At 39.6% G+C, this 19,848-nt stretch overlaps 1 protein-coding gene across 3 annotated transcripts in view; it reads right to left on the bottom strand.

Moving 5' to 3' along the window:
* The window catches only part of LOC146693359 (chloride channel protein 2-like), a 183,386-nt gene that overhangs the window by 33,485 nt on the left and 130,053 nt on the right, over positions 1-19,848 (bottom strand). For all 3 annotated transcript variants that reach the window (XM_085479176.1, XM_085479177.1, XM_085479178.1), the window contains 4 exons: positions 18,171-18,281; positions 13,469-13,682; positions 5,889-6,022; positions 1,049-1,242 (listed from right to left, as the gene is read on the bottom strand). In XM_085479176.1, the coding sequence (XP_085335302.1) occupies positions 1,049-1,242; positions 5,889-6,022; positions 13,469-13,682; positions 18,171-18,281 (653 nt within the window). The remainder of the gene's footprint in view (positions 1-1,048; positions 1,243-5,888; positions 6,023-13,468; positions 13,683-18,170; positions 18,282-19,848) is intronic.

The raw sequence follows: 19,848 nt of genomic DNA, 5'->3' as shown, positions 1-19,848 counted from the left end.
TAGCAAATTTAAAATCATCAATGTAACTATTTGCCTTTACTACAAATACAGGCAGTAACAAAGAGTGGTAAGAAGGCACAAAGTCAAAGAAAAGAAGAGACTGAAATGAGCATTGTGCACAAAACACACTCCTTGTTCCTGCTTCCACATCCATGCCTGAGGGCGTTCTGCTCAGCCACTCAGTGCAAACTGATAAAAGATGGGGAAAAGGGAGATAAATCTCAAGTTTAAGCACTGCAGTGCAGTACCTGCAACCAATGTGGACATCTATCTTTTACCTGGCTGCCCATTTCCATTTCTTTCTTTAAAAAAATAAAAATAAAAAACACAGATAACCTCACACATTCATTAAATTCAAGACCTTGCCATACTGATAGAAACCCTTGGAACAAGCACTGGCAATGGAGAGGGGAAAGTAACTCCAATCTAACAGGAAGAAACCTCCAGGCTCAGGGTTTTCCATCAGTTGGGGTGAAGGAAGAGAAAAATAATGAGCAGTGAGAAAAATAAACAATAAGCAATAAAAACAAGTGAACAATAAACATGGTCAGGTCAGATCAAAAGATCAAACATGCACAGTGAAGGGTCAGAGACATCTGACAGAGAGGAAGAAGCACAAACTCCACAAGAAGAGATGATACAAAGTTAGTGAAATGCAACGTAGTTACACAGAGGAGACATGCTCAGTGCATCATGGGGAATCTCTCAGCAGCATAACTATGGGAGGGGTCAAAGCCACCTGATCTGACACCTGATATCAAAAAGGAAAATTTTAATATTACAGATATAACAGGCATGGTCTCTGTCTCCTGAACAGAGTGTGTTATAGAGGCCTGGCAGCTGGGGGCTCTGGCTCACATTGCACATGCAGATAATCTAGTAAGCAGACACTGCAGGTTTGTCTTTTCTCAGACATCAATAACCTACAAGTTCAGGTAGAAGAAATAAAAATGCTGAATTTGTTACTTTCGTTTAAAACCTGTGCTGAGATTCTTTCACAGAGGTGTAGGTGAAAACGCTAGACCTCTGTGATCCAGCAACCTCTCACCTGGAAGCGGACTTCCTGGCTGGTGCGCTGGCTGCCGTTGTCGTCGCTGGCTGGGTCCGACACGATGGATAGGCGTTTCTTCTCCTCGACGGCTCGTTCCCTGATGTACTGCAGCCGCCTGGCACGGCCGAGCTGCTGTGAGAGCAGCGACTGGAGCTGGGCACGCTCGATGGAACCCAGCAGGATCATTGACTCTGGGAGAGGAGGCACAAGAGGAAGAGGGAGAGGTAAGAAGAAGACAAAAAAGAGTGGAGGAGCAAGTTTGCAGAGGCGAGAAAAGTGAAGATAATGTAAACTTGTTTCAGGGACAAAGGGCGAGCTAACTGCAGCCAATTCCAAACGCATGTCGCAGCACTGCAGAGAGCTCAGCTGAGTTACATAACAAAAGCAAAGAATGCAGTGGATGTGTATTAAGTAGTGTGTGTATGTGTGCGAGTGAGTGTGCGTGTGGGTGGCCGCTTACTTGCTTTAAGTAATTGCCTTTGTGACAGTACGTGCTGATTATGTATTTGCTTAAATGCCGAAGCTAATTGTTCCTGCACGACTGCATAATTGAAACAGCGCTCGGAATACCAAATCTGCACTTCAGCGAGGCGGCCGGCGCGATCAGCAGCCTGCACCCAGGCAGGTTTGTCAATCAATCAATTAAACTAATGAGCACATCACCAAGGGCGCTGGAATTTGTTTTTAGTGCGCTTACAGCAACATCAGCAGCAGCATGAAACAATGACATGAATAGCACATCAGACGGGGTGATTAGCACACTGTTCTCACACAGGATTTACTACTGTAATAACTGTTGTGTTTCTTATATCACTTTCACACTGGTGGGTGCTTGGAAGTTTACACTTTTTTTTTTCTCTCTCTTTGTTGTAACTAGAGATGGACCGATCCGATATTACGTATCGGTATCGGTCCGATACTGACCTAAATTACTGGATCGGATATCGGAGAAAAATAAAAAATGTAATCCGATCCATTAAATATCACGAAAGCACCTCACAAAACTTGCAACACGATGTAACTCACCTCAGAACGTTAGCACGTCGGAGCAGTGGCTGTGGCATGCGGGACCTGTCATGGTGTGGATAGCATGTGGAGCTTCGCTAGCAACCTGGCATTTCATCTCCGACAAAGTTATCCCCGAGAGAAGTAAAGCAAGTGTGTAAGTCCATCTCTGAATGTTTGTAAAGCATTCCTGCGTTAAGCTTAACAAGCGACTGCCTCTCCTGCTGCTACTTCAATCGTGAAACTGATCAGCTGATCGGCTTTTCTGTCGCGAGTCCGTCTCTCTTGTTTGTTTTTGGTCCACTTTGCACCAGAAAGAGGAAACCAGCGGCTGAACAACAGCAGCACGTTTAAGCTTGATCAGCTATTGTTAGAATGTATTTAATATTACTTTCTACTCGAGGATCTTTTTCGACGTAGCTGACGGCTGGTAACTGTGCAGGGGCGGATCTAGCAAAGTTTAGCCAGGGGGGCCGATAGGGCATGAACAGGGAAAAGGGGGCACAAAGACATACTTTTCTTTCTTATTCTCATTTAAAATGTCGAGCTTTTAATAAATAATTATCTGACACCCAAAGTTTTAATTTGATGTAAAATGAATAGAAGTCAATTACTGTATATAGTGACTATTAAGTCTAATATATATACCCTAGTAAGCTATAGTACTTTTTACTTTGGGAAGGTACCATCTGTGCAGTCTGCAATTTTGTTGAAGAAAGATGTTGGATCTATTTAATATTTCTTGAAAAATAATTGATTTCTGTGCATTTTTTTTTCACACTGCATCAAATTAAGGTTGATTACGTCGATTAAGCATCATGAGGTGGCGCGTGAGGGGTGGTTCCCTATTTTTTATTTATTTATTTTTGTTGTTGCTGGGAGTTGGAACCCTATTAGTTAGGTTGCTTAATATTTACGCTAAGTACTCTTTAAAATACCAGAATAGGGAGGATGGTGTAGGTCTAAGTTTATTAGATTGATCAGTATTGCTGAACTATGAAATATTTTTTTTGTATACAGGTATAACAGAATAGCTTTAGTGTAGTTGTTGTTTTAAACTTGAGTATGAACTTGCAGACTTGCAAAATGCAGCAAGATATTTTAAAAAACAGTTTTGTTGATTAAAAGACACTATATCGGATTCATATCGGTATCGGCAGATATCCAAATTTATGATATCGGTATCGGTATCGGACATAAAAAAGTGGTATCGTGCCATCTCTAGTTGTAACACATTAAAAAGGGACAGTTTTGGGCACACAGAAGCTGGCAGTCAACAATTAACTGTTGCTATTCACTTTAAATATCTGCTGGAAACGTCACTGGACATTTAGGTTATGTAAAGGACCCAGAATGGGTCATTCTGCATGGGAACTGTAAGGATTGCGCCCTTAAAATCTGAAAATCTGTGAGCAAAACAAACACAGCCTTTCACAAATGTACATTGTTTGGGGTTTTTTTAAGCTATTGAGGTATTTTCTCTGTTTACATTGGGGTTTAGTCAACTTCTGTTGCATTTTGTGCACTTTTGCATCGCCTTTCTATTTACTGGTATTTTCTTAAGTTGCAGTGCATTTGCCCTCTCAGTGCCACTGTAGATGTCACTTAAAAGGACAGTAAAGCATTCTGGTACATAAATGTTGTGTGATGTCTGGGTGAAAAGTGACAATTATGGATAGACATTAATCAAAAAAGTGGTCTTTTTTTTTTTAAATCTTAAAGTCCTTTCATGAGGACAGAGGCATACACAACGTATACTGACTGTGACACAGATGAATGTGAGAAATGGTGATTATGTCTCGCCTTGAACACCTCAGTGATCTAGAGGAGGTGGTCTGGGATACAGTTGGGCTTTTCTCTGCTTAGGCAGAAAATGGATGGATTGAAATTTTGTTATTTGTTTTCTTATTTGATTTAAATGAATGCTTAGTACTCTTAAAGTAGGGTCTTTAGTCATGAATAACAACAAATCTTTATATTCTTTTTAAATATCAGGGGACCCATGCATGGCACTTCTCACTGAATGACTCAGACCCTGTTTGCTTTGATGGTAGTCCCTGATCACTGACAACAATGTAGGTGAAAAGAACCTTTTCAGAGCCAGAACATTCATCTTTTATATAGGATGTGTCAAACAGAGAATTATGCAGCTTTGTGCTATGCAGTGGGCATGTCAGAGCTATTTTGCTGACAGCAGCAACCTGCTGCAGCTGGAAACAAGAATGAGAATGGAGTTATGTACAAGACAACAAGTATAATGAGCTAAAGATAATTGAGATTAATACAACCAATTAAAACAGTGTTGGGTTATACAACATTTCTCTGTGGGCTTGTAGTCACTCATACTACAGTATGAGTGGCAACATTTCAATTATACACAGTAATCTGGGCCACTGGGAAATATTAGTGCAGTTTCAATGCCCATTTAAGGCCAGTGATTTGTCCAATTTGACCATTGTGGCGGGGCGTGGCCTGCGGTGCCGTGCAGAGGAGGTGGACGCACCTGCACCGCATCCGCAATCACACCCCACCGAATTAAATATTGTACTGGGTCCTGTGGTTGGCGTTGTTGTTGTGATAATGTTGAGCGGGCAGCGGGAGAGCTGCAGCTCTGTGAGTATTGTGGACAGCAACTGTCAAAGCATTAATAAAAAGTATCAAAATGCCACTGGGTCTGCCGTGTATGTTTACAACCATCTTTTGAAAGACTAATTTGATTTGCCAAACGAAACCAGTTTACAGACTGTGCACACTGTATGCTAACAAGCACAGATGTCAGTGGGAGTGGGAGCTGTGTGTTCAGTTTGTGTTGAGCTCAGCCTTCGATTTCATTCGAAATTGAGCAGAAACTCAGAAGTGACAAATAAAGTTTATTCTGTTTTGTTATAACAAAGACTACAGCACAGAGCTGTGTCATAAATATATAAACCAGTGCATTCTGACACATTAAGTTACGCGTTTCAAACTCGATTTTGGCCCATTGGAAATTTGAATCCAGGCCACCTACTAATTTGTGTGCAAAGTGCACACACTTAAAATAAAATAGCCAGACACACCTCGAATGCACCCGCAAGCTAACATAGTCACAAGAAAGGAAAGTAGATGGTGGAAGGCAAACAATCTCAAGAGGTTTTTACTGACTACTGGTTACTGACTTCAGGGTTGTTATTTTTGAACCACACATCAGCAGAGCTATGCAGCCATGCAGTGGCTCTGAAGTCAAAAGAGGGATGCAGTTATGCCAAAAGTGTTCTCAGAAATCTGGAGTGCTGGAGCTCTGACTTTCTTCATATCAGAGAAAGTGGCTAAGAACATCTAGGGGGTAACTTTGCAATCAATCAACAATTAATTTAATTAAAAGTTGTGTTCAGCAGTGGTAAACGTGGGCAGATTTCATCATAAAATGCAACGCAATAACAAGGTTTTACTGATTCAAAGCATTAATGATGCCGACTTTGTAGAAAATGTATGAAATAACATTCAAATGGCACAACGGGGCTAATAGTAACCAATTTTACACATTGGTGATTTTCAATAGGCTCCATATTGACCCCTGGTGGTTCGAAATTTCAGTTTTTAGACAAACCTTTGAAGTTAATTATTAGACATGCACACATTTTTAAAATTTGTCTCTATTTGTGCTGTAGACACAGATAAATATAGTCATGTGGTTTCTTATAGAAAAAATATCTGGACATTGGAAATAAGTGTATGTATTGCAATGAAACCTGTTTGTGTATCAACAAGTGGAATAACGTGAAACTAAACTTCTAAATGTGTTACTCAGACTTTATACTGATCTCTACGATGGTGCACGTGTGTTTGTGTGTACCAGCTGATTCCACGAGTGCGAGCGTTTTGAGCTGGCCCGTCAGCAGCACGTTATGCAGGTCTCTGTAGCAGCAGTTGAGTGTGATGTACCGCACGTCGCGTACCATAATGTCCTCAACACGAATATTGTACTTCCTGAAATGAGAAAAGAGGAGAGACATTTATCAAGTGGTCATAAAGATGAGAAAAAAAAGTGAGAATAAGAAAGATGGATGCGAGAATTCATTTTTAATTTTTTTAAACATTCCTCTGAATAGCCCTTTTGTCGCTGACTTGTAAAAATTTTGTGTGACTGTCATGCACTTTTTCCTCTGATGAACTGTCAACTGAAGCTTGATTAGTGCATGGATCTATAAACACTTCCCCCCACATACTGTACGGCTTTGACAGCACATCCTTCTTTCAGCTGACCGGTCAATCCAATAACACCTTACTCTGTCGACACGTCATCCGGATGCTGGTGCTCTGCGTACAGTATTGGAAAGTGGGTGACATTTCGCGAGCAGCTCTTGCCTCAGCATAATCGTACGCCCCAGTACACCAGTCAGAAGCACTCGCATTTCTCTCCCTGAGAAAGCCTGAGCCTGCCAAAACCTGCAAACATGACCGTAGTCACTCAGTGGTTTTCGCTGCCAAGCCTCCGCAGCTGTGCCAGGATGCAGGCTCCTTCTGTGGTGACAAGTCAATACATTGACCTCGCTTTAAATACAAAGGTAAATTGATGACCATTGTCTGCCAGCTCCTCTTTAATACACACAATGCATGAAGTTAGTCCAACATCCCTCTTAGGGAAATGAATGGCAACAACACAGTTCTGCAGAAAGATTTTCTATTGACTCTCTTGAGGTGTTGTATCAAAGCCTAATTCCACTTTACAAACAGTATTCGAGGGTCACTTAACCTACACTGTAAAGAGCAGTATCTCAACCATATTAGACAAGAACATGAAAACAGGAAGGGAGTTCTTCTAGAACCAGTATTTTTTTTAATGCCACTGGACAGAAATCTCGAGGCTGAAAAACTGTCCAATATTACCGTAATTCCAGGAAATGATTGACTCAGTATCTAAATTCAGACAGTGTTGGATTTATTTGTCTAGGTTTTGAGGTATTTACTTCCACTGTACACAATGGAGGTGAACTAAATCTTGTTTGTGTGCCTCACAGCACTGAAAAATGACATTAGTGGCACCAGCTTTCATTTTTCATCGGAAGCACTTTGGAATTTAGTTTCAGAAAAAAATGGTCCCAAAGAAAAATCCTTATAGTGAGGAAAGTAGACTCCTAGAAAGAAATTAATAATTGAAACATAACTTTTTGATTTTATGTACCCTCAGCAGGCATGTGCCTGTTAGATTTATTCCCACCCTTTTACAAAGCTTGCCAAAACCATAACCCTATGGCTATATAACAAGAGGACAATTAGAAAAAAAACATGCAGTTTTGTAATCTAAATGAAAGTAATAGAAGGTCTTTATCTTTGTTATCAATAACTCACCACTTTTAGACATCTTGTAAATCAAACCATGATCAGAGACCATGAAATGTTAATGAAATTCAGCATATTTTGGGCACCACTAAAGATTTTCCTGCTTCTCTACATACCTAATGTTATCATTAAGAGAAAAAAAACCATTGGAAGGAACTGAATCGTTACAGTGCTCTATTAGTCTGCAATGGAAAGCAGAAAATAAAAATTTTTTTAAAAAAGGTGAGCAAAAAGATCCTTTCTGGTGCAATAGCAGCCTCTTTTAATTTGATAGTGGATCTGAGGGAATAATGTAATGCATGCCTCTGAACTGGCCACAACCACTGCCAAGACTAATTTCCCTTGAGATATCAAAGGCAGTTGATGAAATGTGATTGGTTTCTTCTTAATTGGACCTTCCTCCCCTGCAAAGACTGGGCAGGAAGATACTGATCAGTCTGACTTATATCGAAGTGAGCATCAACCTATATGTTTGAGCCAAGAGAAACAAGCTTAGAGGGTTATAAACCCAGGCTTCATAGATCATCCGCATTGCTCAGGGCAGAATGGGGGGAAGGTTTGGCTGTTAGGTTTCTACATGCTTGAGTGAAGAGGGTGCAGACATTCAGGACAAGCGGTGAAAACTAATAACTAAAGGGCTGTAATGATCATCTGCCGGAGCTCCAATTATTGTCAGAAAAATAGAGATAACAGCGGACTATAGACTATTCAATCAATCAGAACTGGCCATTATGAAATGACTAAGAAAAGCAAAGTGACAGAATAAACAAAAGACAAACACATGGAAAGTGATGTTATGTAACAGTCGCCACACTTTCTTTCAAATACCACTCCAGTGTTGAAGAACGGAAGGCACAGGAAAAGGTTTCATATCCGCAGCGGATCATATATAAGATCTTTGTATTTGTGTCCATCTCAACATGTCTGCTTGTATCTGCACTCATATCTGTAAGAGTTGTGCGGGAGCAAAGCATTGAAAAAAAAATCGAATTCTGTCCATGCCTGTGTGGGAGTATGAGCAAATGTACATGCTATCATACGCGTGCACTGCACGGCAGGCATTACACAAGTGTTCCTGGATTTGTGAGTGTGTGTGTGGGTGGATGGTTGCGTGGGTGTGAGATGGATAATTTCCAGTTAGAGTGAAAAACACGTTCTGCTTGGAGCAGGCCACACTACCTACCTACAGTGTCTCACCTACAGGTCCGCCTCCACCTGCGTATGCTGCAGACACACGCACACGCACACACACAGGCCTGCTGATGGAAAGTGGTGTGTGAGAGAGAGTAAGGAGAGAGGCACCAAAGAAAATAGAGTAAATGAAGGAGGAGGTAGGTAAGAGCTTTCTGCATAACGAGTCAAGTTCATGGAGGCCTATGTGTTATTGAAGATAGATGATTCCAAGAGTTTGTGTACGTGCTCAGTGTTTACACACAAACAAACACATTATACCTATCATATGGATTCACAATACTGGCAACGTGTTGTTATATACAGAAAATGACAGATGGTTGTGTCATGACTTATTTTCAATATGTCCAGGCTCATATCCCCCCCCCCCCCCCCACACACACACACACACACACACGCACACACACACGCACACACACACTCTATGCATGTGTGATTTTAAACATTTGCAAACATAATCATTAAGATCCACACACACAGCCACCTGCCTTATATAGTGTTGGTCCCCCTTATCCTGGTAAAAGAGCCTGTACTGTCGAGGCATAGGCTCCACTAGACCCCTGAAGGTGTGCTGTGCTATCTGCCAACATGTTAGCAACAGATCCTCTAAGCCGTAAGTTGTGAGGTGAAGCCTCTGTGGATCAGACTTGTTTGTCCAGCACATCCCACAGATACTCCTATGGACTGAGATCTGGGGAATTTGGAAGCCAAGCCAACACCTCAAACTCATTGGTATGCTCCTCAAACTGAACAATTTTGCTTTGTGGCAAAAAGCCTTGGGCACACATGACCCTGTCACTGGTTCATCACTGTTCCTTCTTGGACCACTTTTTATAGATACTGACCACTGCAGACTGGAAACATGCCACAAGAGCTGCAGTTTTGGAGATGCTCTGACCCAGCTGTCCAGCCATCACAGTTTGGCCCTTATCGTTATGCCTATTGGTACATGCATAGACAACTTGGATCTTATTTAGGCATTACAGGATTCATACAATATTATTGTAGAAAGTTGCGTTATGTGAATTCATGGGAAAATTCTTTTTAGGCTTCTTGTAATATCACAATGACCACTAGGATACATTGAGATAAAGGCTACCTATGCTTTATGCAGCTAATTTGAACTGCAACAGCTGGCAGTAATGAGGTTAGATGAAAAAGGTGCCACACTGGAAAAATCTTTTAGACAGGCCACTGAAAAAAAAAGGTTTTATTTTTTGACCAAAGTGTTTCCAACGAGAAGATTCAGTTTGTGTGAGAGAAGATTAGCTGGTTTACAAAACTTTACAAATATAAGTGAGAATAATATTCCAACCTACACCGAACAGCAGTGCTAAACAGCCTCCTCAAGCTTTTTCATGTGGCATGTCTTCCCTGCTACAAATAGCATTATATAATCAGAAATAAGAGGAACCTACAAACTAGACAACAACTACTTGGTGAAAACACAGCTCACATTGCAGTTTCTTACTCTCCCCGACATACACATGCATACACGGACAAGACAAGATAGTGAGAGTGTGATTGAGAGGCCACAAGGTCACAGCAGATAATAAGAAGAGACAGAGGAGGACAGAGCAGATAGAGTGAGAGGGGAATAGATAACGAAGAGATGGACAGCGAGGGTCAACTGAGGTGCTGGCATAGGGCTGTTCGATATAACGATATATATCGGATGATGATATAAAAACGTCTATCTTTTTACTTTCGTGGTGTCACAAAATAAACTGTTTACGGCAATATTTTTTCATCATTTTGATGGTCACTGCAGTGGCTATATTAATTTCTTAAAGTTCTCTCTTTCTCTTATATTTAATATAACCACACTACAGACGGACAAGCAGCTGTTTTTATGCGTTGTGGTTAGCAACAACGACAGTATCAGCATCGCGTGTCTGCTTGTTTATGTTCCACGTAAACCTTTCACAATAAAGCTCAAGATCCTGTTGAGACTTTTCAAAATAAACCGAATCACGTGAAAGAGCAGATTATTTACGGATGAGAATTTAAAAAAAAGAGCCGCCAGGTGCTAAAAAGAAACCTTAGACTCAAACGTTAGAACAGGCTTTTCCCCGCAGCACGATGTATAATAAATACTCACAAAGAAAACAGCGGCCTTTACAACTTATGTCTAAAAATGTATCGTTTCATGCATCGGTTAAAACACTCGACTCCAGCTACATGACGCGCAGCTGGAAACACTTCCCGCAAGACGAGCTGCCAGAGATTCACAGAATTTACAGAAAATGTTACATTTTTGTGATTTATATCGATAGAATAACGATAGAATTCTTATATTGGGATATGAGATTTTGGTCATATCGCACAGCCCTATGCTGTGAAGTGAAGGACTCAAGCAACACACATAAATGTAACTCTACAGGGAACAGCTTCAGAAAATAATGAACAAGCAGAGGACCAAAGAAAACTTTTCCTCATTGCTTTCAATTTGTGAATGCCGCATCAAAATTAAACTATTATGTTCACCTAATGATTTGGCAGCATCTATAACATCAGTTCCAAACAATTACACCAACAGCGCTTTTATATGGAATCACAGAGCTCTGATGACACCAGGCAGTGGGTAATCCTATTCAGCATTGTGTCTTTGGCATGCATTATTATTAAATGTGAAGTCCATTAAAAGCCATGTACCAAGCCAGGTTCCTCCAGCCACACTTGTATTTTTGTGCAACAGATTTTACTGTAGTGCTATGATTGAGTTTAAGCACCCAAATTAAAGGCAACAGTCAAAGCCATTAAAAAACACTGCAGACTAATGCTGAAGCAAGTGTATTCAGTTATTTAGTGAGCAACTAAACACAAATGTATTCATACAGTCAGTATATTTCATACAGTTTAGCCATAGTATGTTAGGCTGACGTAATCAGCAGAATGAAATGTCTCAACGCTTCATTCATAGTTAAACAGCATGCCACATAGGACAAAATTCCCTGCTGAGCCTCCAGTTTGACTCCACACAAGCCACTCTTTGCTACAGTGTCATTATCCTGCTATCTTTATCCACAAATCCTAACTTTATTGCAACATCTAATAAAGGCTGCCCTGCGAAATAACTTCGATGGTTGATCATCAGTCACTGAGTGCCACCATAAACTTATCAGCGCCATTAAAGAATCTACAGTTGTGGTTGAAATTTCTCTACAACTAGCAGTTTCCCTTTGCCAGCTTAAAAAGGATTTCTTTGAAAACACTCATTGGACTGACCAATCAGAACAATGCAAAAGTTGAAGTCTCTTTCTCACCTTAGAAAGGTTTCTTGGAGCCACATCTGAGGTTCTGAGATCATCAGTTTTACCAACTGTGTAAATGCAAGCTATTCAGATGTGTCACTACATTGCCTAGGTCTGGAAGAAGACTCACGCTGTCACCCTCAGAGAGGAAATTGTTCAGGAATAACCCAGGAACCACCTAGGCGTAAACCTGCCATGAACTACAAACTGCTGGAACATCTGCATCACTGTCAACCGTGAATCAAATTTAATATCACCATGGACTAAGAGGGTGCAGACCAAGAAAGAAGGCAATGCTCCAAAATAGACACCTTTACATCTGTTCACATGCACAAGCCAGATGCCTTTTAGAGATTTTTTTTTTTTTTTTTTTTTTTACTTGGCACAAATAGTTACCAGAAATGTAAGGAAAAGGTATGTTTAGAGCAATAAAAAAATGAACACTAACCGTGTAGGAACTATAAAGCATGGTGGTAGTGGTAGCATAACTCTCTGGAGCTGTTTTGCTGTTTTCTCTGGAGCGGTTTTTAGCTGAAAAATTGACACTACTGGGTGTTCCAACAACACAATTTTCCCAAACACATTAAAACTGGTTTTTCGAATCGATAAAAGAGGGTGACATTAAGCTTCCGGCATGAACTCTGCTAATTCTACCAAGAAGAGTAGTCAAATGTCCAGCAAGAATAATGCCACTATATAATAATATGCTGTACATAATGCTGCTAATGCTGCTTTTATGAAAGTTACCTAAAAAGGGACTATATATATCATTTCTCCAACAATGCGGTGGATTCAGACTAACACTCTAATATCTGCAAAAAGTATTTTAACTGCTATCATGCCAACGTGATCATGCCAAAAACTTGAAAGCTAAATGTTAGCATGCTGTCTGTGGACTAATGTCGGTACAGTGAGTCTGACTCTGCCCCAAGGTAGCAAAATCCCTCTCATACAACCTCTGAAGTTTATAAATTCCCATGTTATGATTTGCAATGCTTAACTTCACATAATAATAAGTTACGCTAACAGCATAATAGGGGTGCCTTTATATTTACCAGATAAATATAACAAAGTAATAAATCTTCTAATTCAGCTCCCACCAATTAATGTGTGCATTCTTTTTTGAGATGACATAAAGTTTTATTGGGCCCACTGACAACTTTATCATGCTAACATTTTAAAATCATTTTGTCTGTGGGCTAATAAAATTATAGCTGGCCTCAAGCTGTCCTAGGTACCAAAATTAGCCTAGTAACACTTCTAATGCTGAGTAATTTTCATGTTGTACTTGTTTAATCTCACACTATGCTAAAGCTGACACACTGGTGGTCATAGTGGTTTTTCATTTACAAGCTATGCTACTGAGCTTTTCAAAATCATTAACAAAATCAATAAATGCATTTCCCAAAACCCTAATTTATTCCTTTCTTTGAAGCATACTGTTAAATTAGATTTCTTAACAATTTGATGCATAGATATTATATGACCTTTAACCTTTTGCACATACTATAAACCTTTACCATTATTTTTTGAATTCTTATTAGCTTTTGGTTTAGTAGTTAACATTCTGCATAATGGCATTTACAAAATTAAAACTTATTTGTAATTTGTCTTGTTGTGTGCTGGTGTTTCTCTAGAATATACATACTCGTGATGACCCCAGCCCAGCTCTGGGAGGTAGGGAAGCTTCTTGATCCTGATGATGGAGTCGTAGAGGGAGGGCTGCAGGGACTGGGCCACGGCATTGGCTAAGATCACTGCTATCATTACCGGCAGGATGTGGGAGATCTGGCCAGTCAGCTCAAACACGATGACTGCAGTAGAAACCGTGTGGGTGACTGCTCCCGACAAGGCTGCAGCACCTTTGGGTTTGGGAGAGGACAGTGGAGTTAGTAGAGGACCAGAGAGAGAAAGTGTAGAAATAATTGGTTAGACGTTTGCTTGTAAGGTGAGATTTGGGGCTTTAGAAAGGGGTCCTTTGTGTGGCATTCAAAGCCCCCCTCCAAAAACAGATGGGTCAATACTAATATGATTTCAAAGAGCAATAAAATACTATCTTACTGTCCCCAAGCATATGACAAAGAGAACTGTTGATTAATGCCAGAGACTCAAGATTCTGACAAGCTGCTAAAATTTCTAACTTACACATTTCGCTTTCTGAGTCTCAGTTCTTCAAAGGTCTTTTGAAGATGTTAAAAGAAAAAAAAAAAACTTTTTCTTGCACTTGGTTTCTTTACCATATTGATCCATCATCAGTGACTTCATTACTGTCTGCGTTCCCCCCAAAACTACAGGAAGTAAAATTAGCTAATCCCAAGATGAAAATACATAATCAGAAGTCTTTCAAACGATACAATAGAAAAGCTAACAATGGCGAATTACTTGTTTTGGAACATGATCTGTAACTTTCTTGTGTGAATTAGAGCAGTGCTTTCGGATGTTTTATAACCAACCTTCCAAGACTCTTTACTTCAACTACTACATGTCCATATTACACTATTATTGGTTGTTGCTGTTAGCTGTGATATAACATCTTATAAAAACATGTATAAAAAGTAGTAATTTTAGGCTTTACTTCCCTTGGTACAATCAGAAACTGTTTCTACTGAGCCTATAAAGACCTAAAAACTATACTTGATTTAAATTAGCACGCTATATTTAACCATACACTGCTACGGTCGTTGTTACTACATTTCAATCCAGTTTTGACTTGGCAGTTCTGCTGATTTTTTAGTGGTCATAGCCAGAGAACTGGTTTTTATTACTGTGACAGTAATCTTCGTTTTGAAGTTTTGGTCATTTTAGGAAAAAAAAACCTTTGATATTTGTGCTCGGCAAACTTCAAGGTACATAAGTAAACTTCAAATGTCCACCTCCAAGTGTTTAAATCGATATTCCTACAAAACAGTCCAAATGCAGCAGGTGTACAAGATGTGCTCTAGCACTACACATGAATCCAAGCTTGACAGGGGAATTGAATGAACTGAAATCATTAACAGCATTTAAACAAAATTCTAATAATTTTACCTTAGTGTTGTAGCGTGCACAGTGGGATAGATTATTTACATTGTCTACAAGAAGCTGTACATTGTATAGAACACATTTCTAATCTAATCTACAAAATCAAACTTCAGATTTGGAAGTTAATTCACTCGAAGAGTCTTAAACAACAAAACAACAGAGCACTTTGCTCTCACACTGCAGGCTTACTTGTTGTTCCTCTAGTATTTAAAAGTAGAATGGGAGGGAGAGCCTTCAGTTTTCAGGCATCTCTTCTGTGGAACCAGTTTCCAGTTTGGATTCAGGAGACAGACACTATCTCTACTTTTAAGATTAGGCTTAAAACTTTGCTTTTTGCTAAAGTATATAGTTTGGATCTGGTGACCCTGAATCCTTCCTTAGTTATGCTACAATAGGTGTACGCTGCTGGGGGATTCCCATGATGCATTGAGTATTTCTTTTTCAGTCAACTTTCTCACTCACTATTTGTTAATAGACCTCTTTCCACTGAATCATACATCTCTGGCTCCACGACCCCAACTGGTCGTGGCAGATGGCCGGCCCTCCCTGAGCCTGGTTCTGCCGGAGGTTTCTTCCTGTTAAAAGGGAGTTTTTCCTTCCCACTGTCGCCAAAGTGCTTGCTCATAGGGGGTCAAATGATTGTCGGGTTTTCCTCTGTATGTATTATTGTAGGGTCTACCTTACAATATAAAGCACCTTGAGGAAACTGTTGCTGTGATTTGGCGCTATATAAATAAAAATGAATATAATTGAACACTATCTCATCCATACTGACTCAGTTCAAGCAACTAAATACACATTTATCCCCCCCTATGTCCATAAAGCAAAAATCAACTATTTTGAATAATTCAATATAAAAGGAAACGCTACATTTGCAAATCTATTTAAAAAAATAAATACAGAGTAGTTAAAAGAGGAATACTCTAGCCACATCAAAGCAGAAAGAGCAGCATGGGCAAAGTGAGTGTTTATCCTAACAGAGAAAATGGATGAGACCAATCCAAAGAATGAGATGAACACCAGGGGGGAAAATACCAGAGAATGAAAGCATTAAAATAAAAAGAGAAACAGATGGTGAGTAAGAGAGTCTACAAAGACAGGTTTCATTGTTCTTTCTCCTAACTTAATTAAGCCCATGTATGCCCCTCAGATAAATGCTGCTGCTCCCTCTGCCCATCCCAACACTTATTCCTTAAAGCAAGCTCCGCTGCGAGATGAAAGAGGCTCATCAGAGTGTCAGGTCTGTAAAGGGGTGACTCATCAGCTATAGTGCAGCACAACAACAACAACATCAGCCCCAGAAAAACAGCCACCGCCAACCCATAACACTGGCATAATCAGCACGGCTGTCAACAAGTAGCAACTGTAGCAACGCTGCACCTCATTAGACACACAACTTCAGGAAGAATCTATAATGTATGTAGTGCAACCATTTCTTTAAAGAAATACTGGGTACAGCTTCACTATCCAGTGTATACAATCATTACCCTTTGCTGGTTATTGTCACTTATTTTACTATTCGTCTGTGTATCCAGACAAATAAATCATCTAGACTGATACATCAGACATTAGCTTGTCGCAGTGTTTGTGGCTTCTGATGAGTAACAACAAACAGAAGTAAAGATATGCCATAGGGAAGTTCTGAGTCATTAAACATAATGTCTCTATTACATGGTTTGTTCACCAGAGAGTAAAGATCTCAGTATTGTTTGTTTAAGGTACATTTGTTTAATAAACCATACAGGAAAACTAAGAAAAAACAGAAGAAAATAAATATTTTGACATTATTAATAAGTTAAAATAATCATTTGCATTAACTAGCTTATTATTATCACTGTCCAGAGGGGGTATTTTTTGGGCGTTAAATGCGTAATTATTGGTAGTAAACTAGTAGTAGGAAATTATGGCTGTTGATTAAAATTTTCCCACATATTCTAACAAACTTGTTGTCTATCACATTACTTTTACAATTCAGTTGCTCTCCTTGTGTTTAACTTCCCTTGATATTTGAATAACAAAGCTGTGACACTGAGTGCAGTGCATTGTTGATTTAATGACTGTATTAGTACAAACAGGGGTGTGCAGTGTGAGTAAAAGTTGATGAGCAACAGCTGTCATATTTACCATTAGCTTTCTATTTATCCTTGTTTAATTGGAACTAATAAAAATTGTAATAAAATTATCGAGTTTCTGGCAGGTTTAAAAATTAAGTAAATACAACCTATAAAAAAAAAAGTACAAATACAACCTGAGATGAACACTAACCTTATATTACACATTGTTTAGTACAGTTCATGGTTCGGGAGCTTGTAGAACAACCTGTAGCAGCAATAACTACTTCTTTGCATGGCTATTAGTCTGTCATATTATTTCTTTGCGGGCATTCATGTATGCACAGCTCTCTTAAGGTCCCCAAACAGCCTTTTAATCAGGTTAAGGTCTCAGCTTTGACTCTGTCCAGTGGATGCCCAATCCAGTTTGAAACAAGTCTTAGCTGTCGAACACATAGCCTCACATTTTTCTCAAAACAAAGACTATGGTGTACAGGAGTTTATGGTCAGCTCAATAACAGCCTAGCATTTGTCTAATAAATTATAACATGGGATAATGTGTCATGTTTGGTAGTTCATTTCTCAGAAATCTATACAGACAGACTTAAAATGCAGAGAAACAATACAGTTTCTTATCAATATATTCTTTTAACACTTAAATTATGTTCACTTTTTGTGAACACTTTTTGTATTCATATATATATTCTTCAAGTACATTATTCAGTCAACACAAAACAAAAATATGCCTTTGCCAAGCAACAAAACAATGTCTGCTTCTTAACAGGACTCCTGGATTGCACATTAGCTTGGATATTCAACTTCCAGACTTTCTAGTGGAATATGAACATCTGACAACACCACTGTGAAGAAATTTGTTGTTTTTTTTCAGCTGGTGTCTAAACTGTTTTGCAGGAGGTTTCTTTGTCGTGACTGGTCTGGGGATCTTATAAATATAATTTGATTTTGTCTGGAGCACTTGAGTCTGTTCATATTCCATGTCACCTTTAATCAGGGTCAACTTAAAGCCTTAACTTGGAGCTGAAAAACTGAGCAATTCTGCTACAGGAAATATTTCTGTGCATTCACTTTTATTTCTCTTGCCATCAAAGATGAAAGCCCTTCACAGAAAGCCAAGAAGAAAAATGTGTATATAGGTTTATAATGCAAAGGCTGAATCACAGAGGAATTGTAGAAGCAAACGTCTTTTATTGCAGCAAAAATATGTAGATTAGGATGGAGAGTGAGAGACAGCTGAAATGGTGTGTGTCTTTAACTTACCCACAACAGCATAGCCTCCTGGCACTATGGGGTAGATGGTACCATCTGTGTTAATGCCATCAGGGAACCAGGCAGCCATGCTTTCTCCAACCAGACGACCAAAGGCTGCCCCTGAATTACACAGGGAAACAGAGACACACAATCATTGAGACCATTTCGCAAGTGCAATATTGGTGGTGGCCCAGTAGATGCTGTAACGCCAACCACTAAAACATAAATCCTTAGGTCAAAAAGTACAAACGTCTTGGGTATGCTAAAAAGTTTTATAGTGAAAGTTTAATAACTGTATTTGATTATGATTTTCTCGCTGTTTCCAAATATGAGCAATACACCACTGCTTTGGTTCTCGTGTGAACGACAGCATCAAGCACTCCTTATTTGAAAAACCTTTCTCTAAATGGAAATGAACCAATTAAAAAAACGAAAACTGTAACGTTGGTATTAAGCCACACCAGGGTATTTAAAAATGATTGATTTTTTTCCCCAACCGTTTTGAAAATACTGTACATGTGCCTTTCTTATACACCAGTACATGTGTACTGTACTTTAGGGGTGGTGAACAAGAAAGCTGGTTGCCTGACTCTGTGTTAGCACTGCAACAGGCTGGTGACCAGTCCGGCGCGTACCCTGCCTCCCACCCTATGACAGTTGGGTTAAGGCTCCACCACCACCCTGAATTGGATGTGGTGTTCCTGGTCAAGTGTCAGGAGGATATAAAGTTATGAGGTCAAAAGACATCACCTAATCCTATGTACCATATGCCTACAGCGACAATTGCCTCCTCTCTCCTCAACTGACAGCTGGATATTTGAAATGATTGTTATAGTTGCATCTTTTGTTTGGACAGGAAAGCAGGGTAGCAATTAGACTTAAAATAGCAGATTCAATGGCAGCAGTTCCAGTGACAGTCTAGAATGCTAATTAGATTGGTCTCATAAGTTTCACTTCCTGCTTAAATAAAGATACTAATAATGCCAAATAAATTCCCAAATTAAATACAATAACATTATTTGTATTTAATTAGTGGCAAACATATATAGTAATTTATAGTACATGACTGACTTTCAAAGGATTTATTTTTGTTTGATTTTTTTGGTAAATACAGTGGGGCAAAAAAGTATTTAGTCAGCCACCGATTGTGCAAGTTCCCCCACTTAAAATGATGACAGAGGTCAGTAATTTGCACCAGAGGTACACTTCAACTGTGAGAGACAGAATGTGAAAAAAAAAAAATCCATGAATTCACATGGTAGGATTTGTAAAGAATTTATTCGTAAATTAGGGTGGAAAATAAGTATTTGGTCACCTCAAACAAGGAAAATCTCTGGCTCTCACAGACCTGTAACGTCTTCTGTAAGAAGCTTTTCTGTCCCCCACTCGTTACCTGTATGAATGGCACCTGTTTGAACTCATCATCTGTATAAAAGACACCTGTCCACAGCTTCAAACAGTCAGACTCCAAACTCCGCCATGGCCGAGACCAAAGAGCTTTCGAAGGACACCAGGAAAAGTATTGTAGACCTGCACCAGACTGGGAAGAGTGAATCTACAATAGGCAAGCAGCTTGGTGTGAAAAAATCAACTGTGGGAGCAATCATCAGAAAATGGAAGACATACAAGACCACTGATAATCTCCCTCGATCTGGGGCTCCACGCAAGATCTCATCCCGTGGGGTCA

This window comes from Copadichromis virginalis, linkage group LG14 (genome assembly GCF_057382275.1).
Source record: "Copadichromis virginalis isolate Kocher_CV1m ecotype Utaka linkage group LG14, C_Virginalis_male_GT1.1, whole genome shotgun sequence".
NCBI lineage: Eukaryota > Metazoa > Chordata > Actinopteri > Cichliformes > Cichlidae > Copadichromis > Copadichromis virginalis.
Note: the sequence above shows the minus strand (reverse complement) of the source record. Positions and strands in the feature narration are given on the sequence as shown.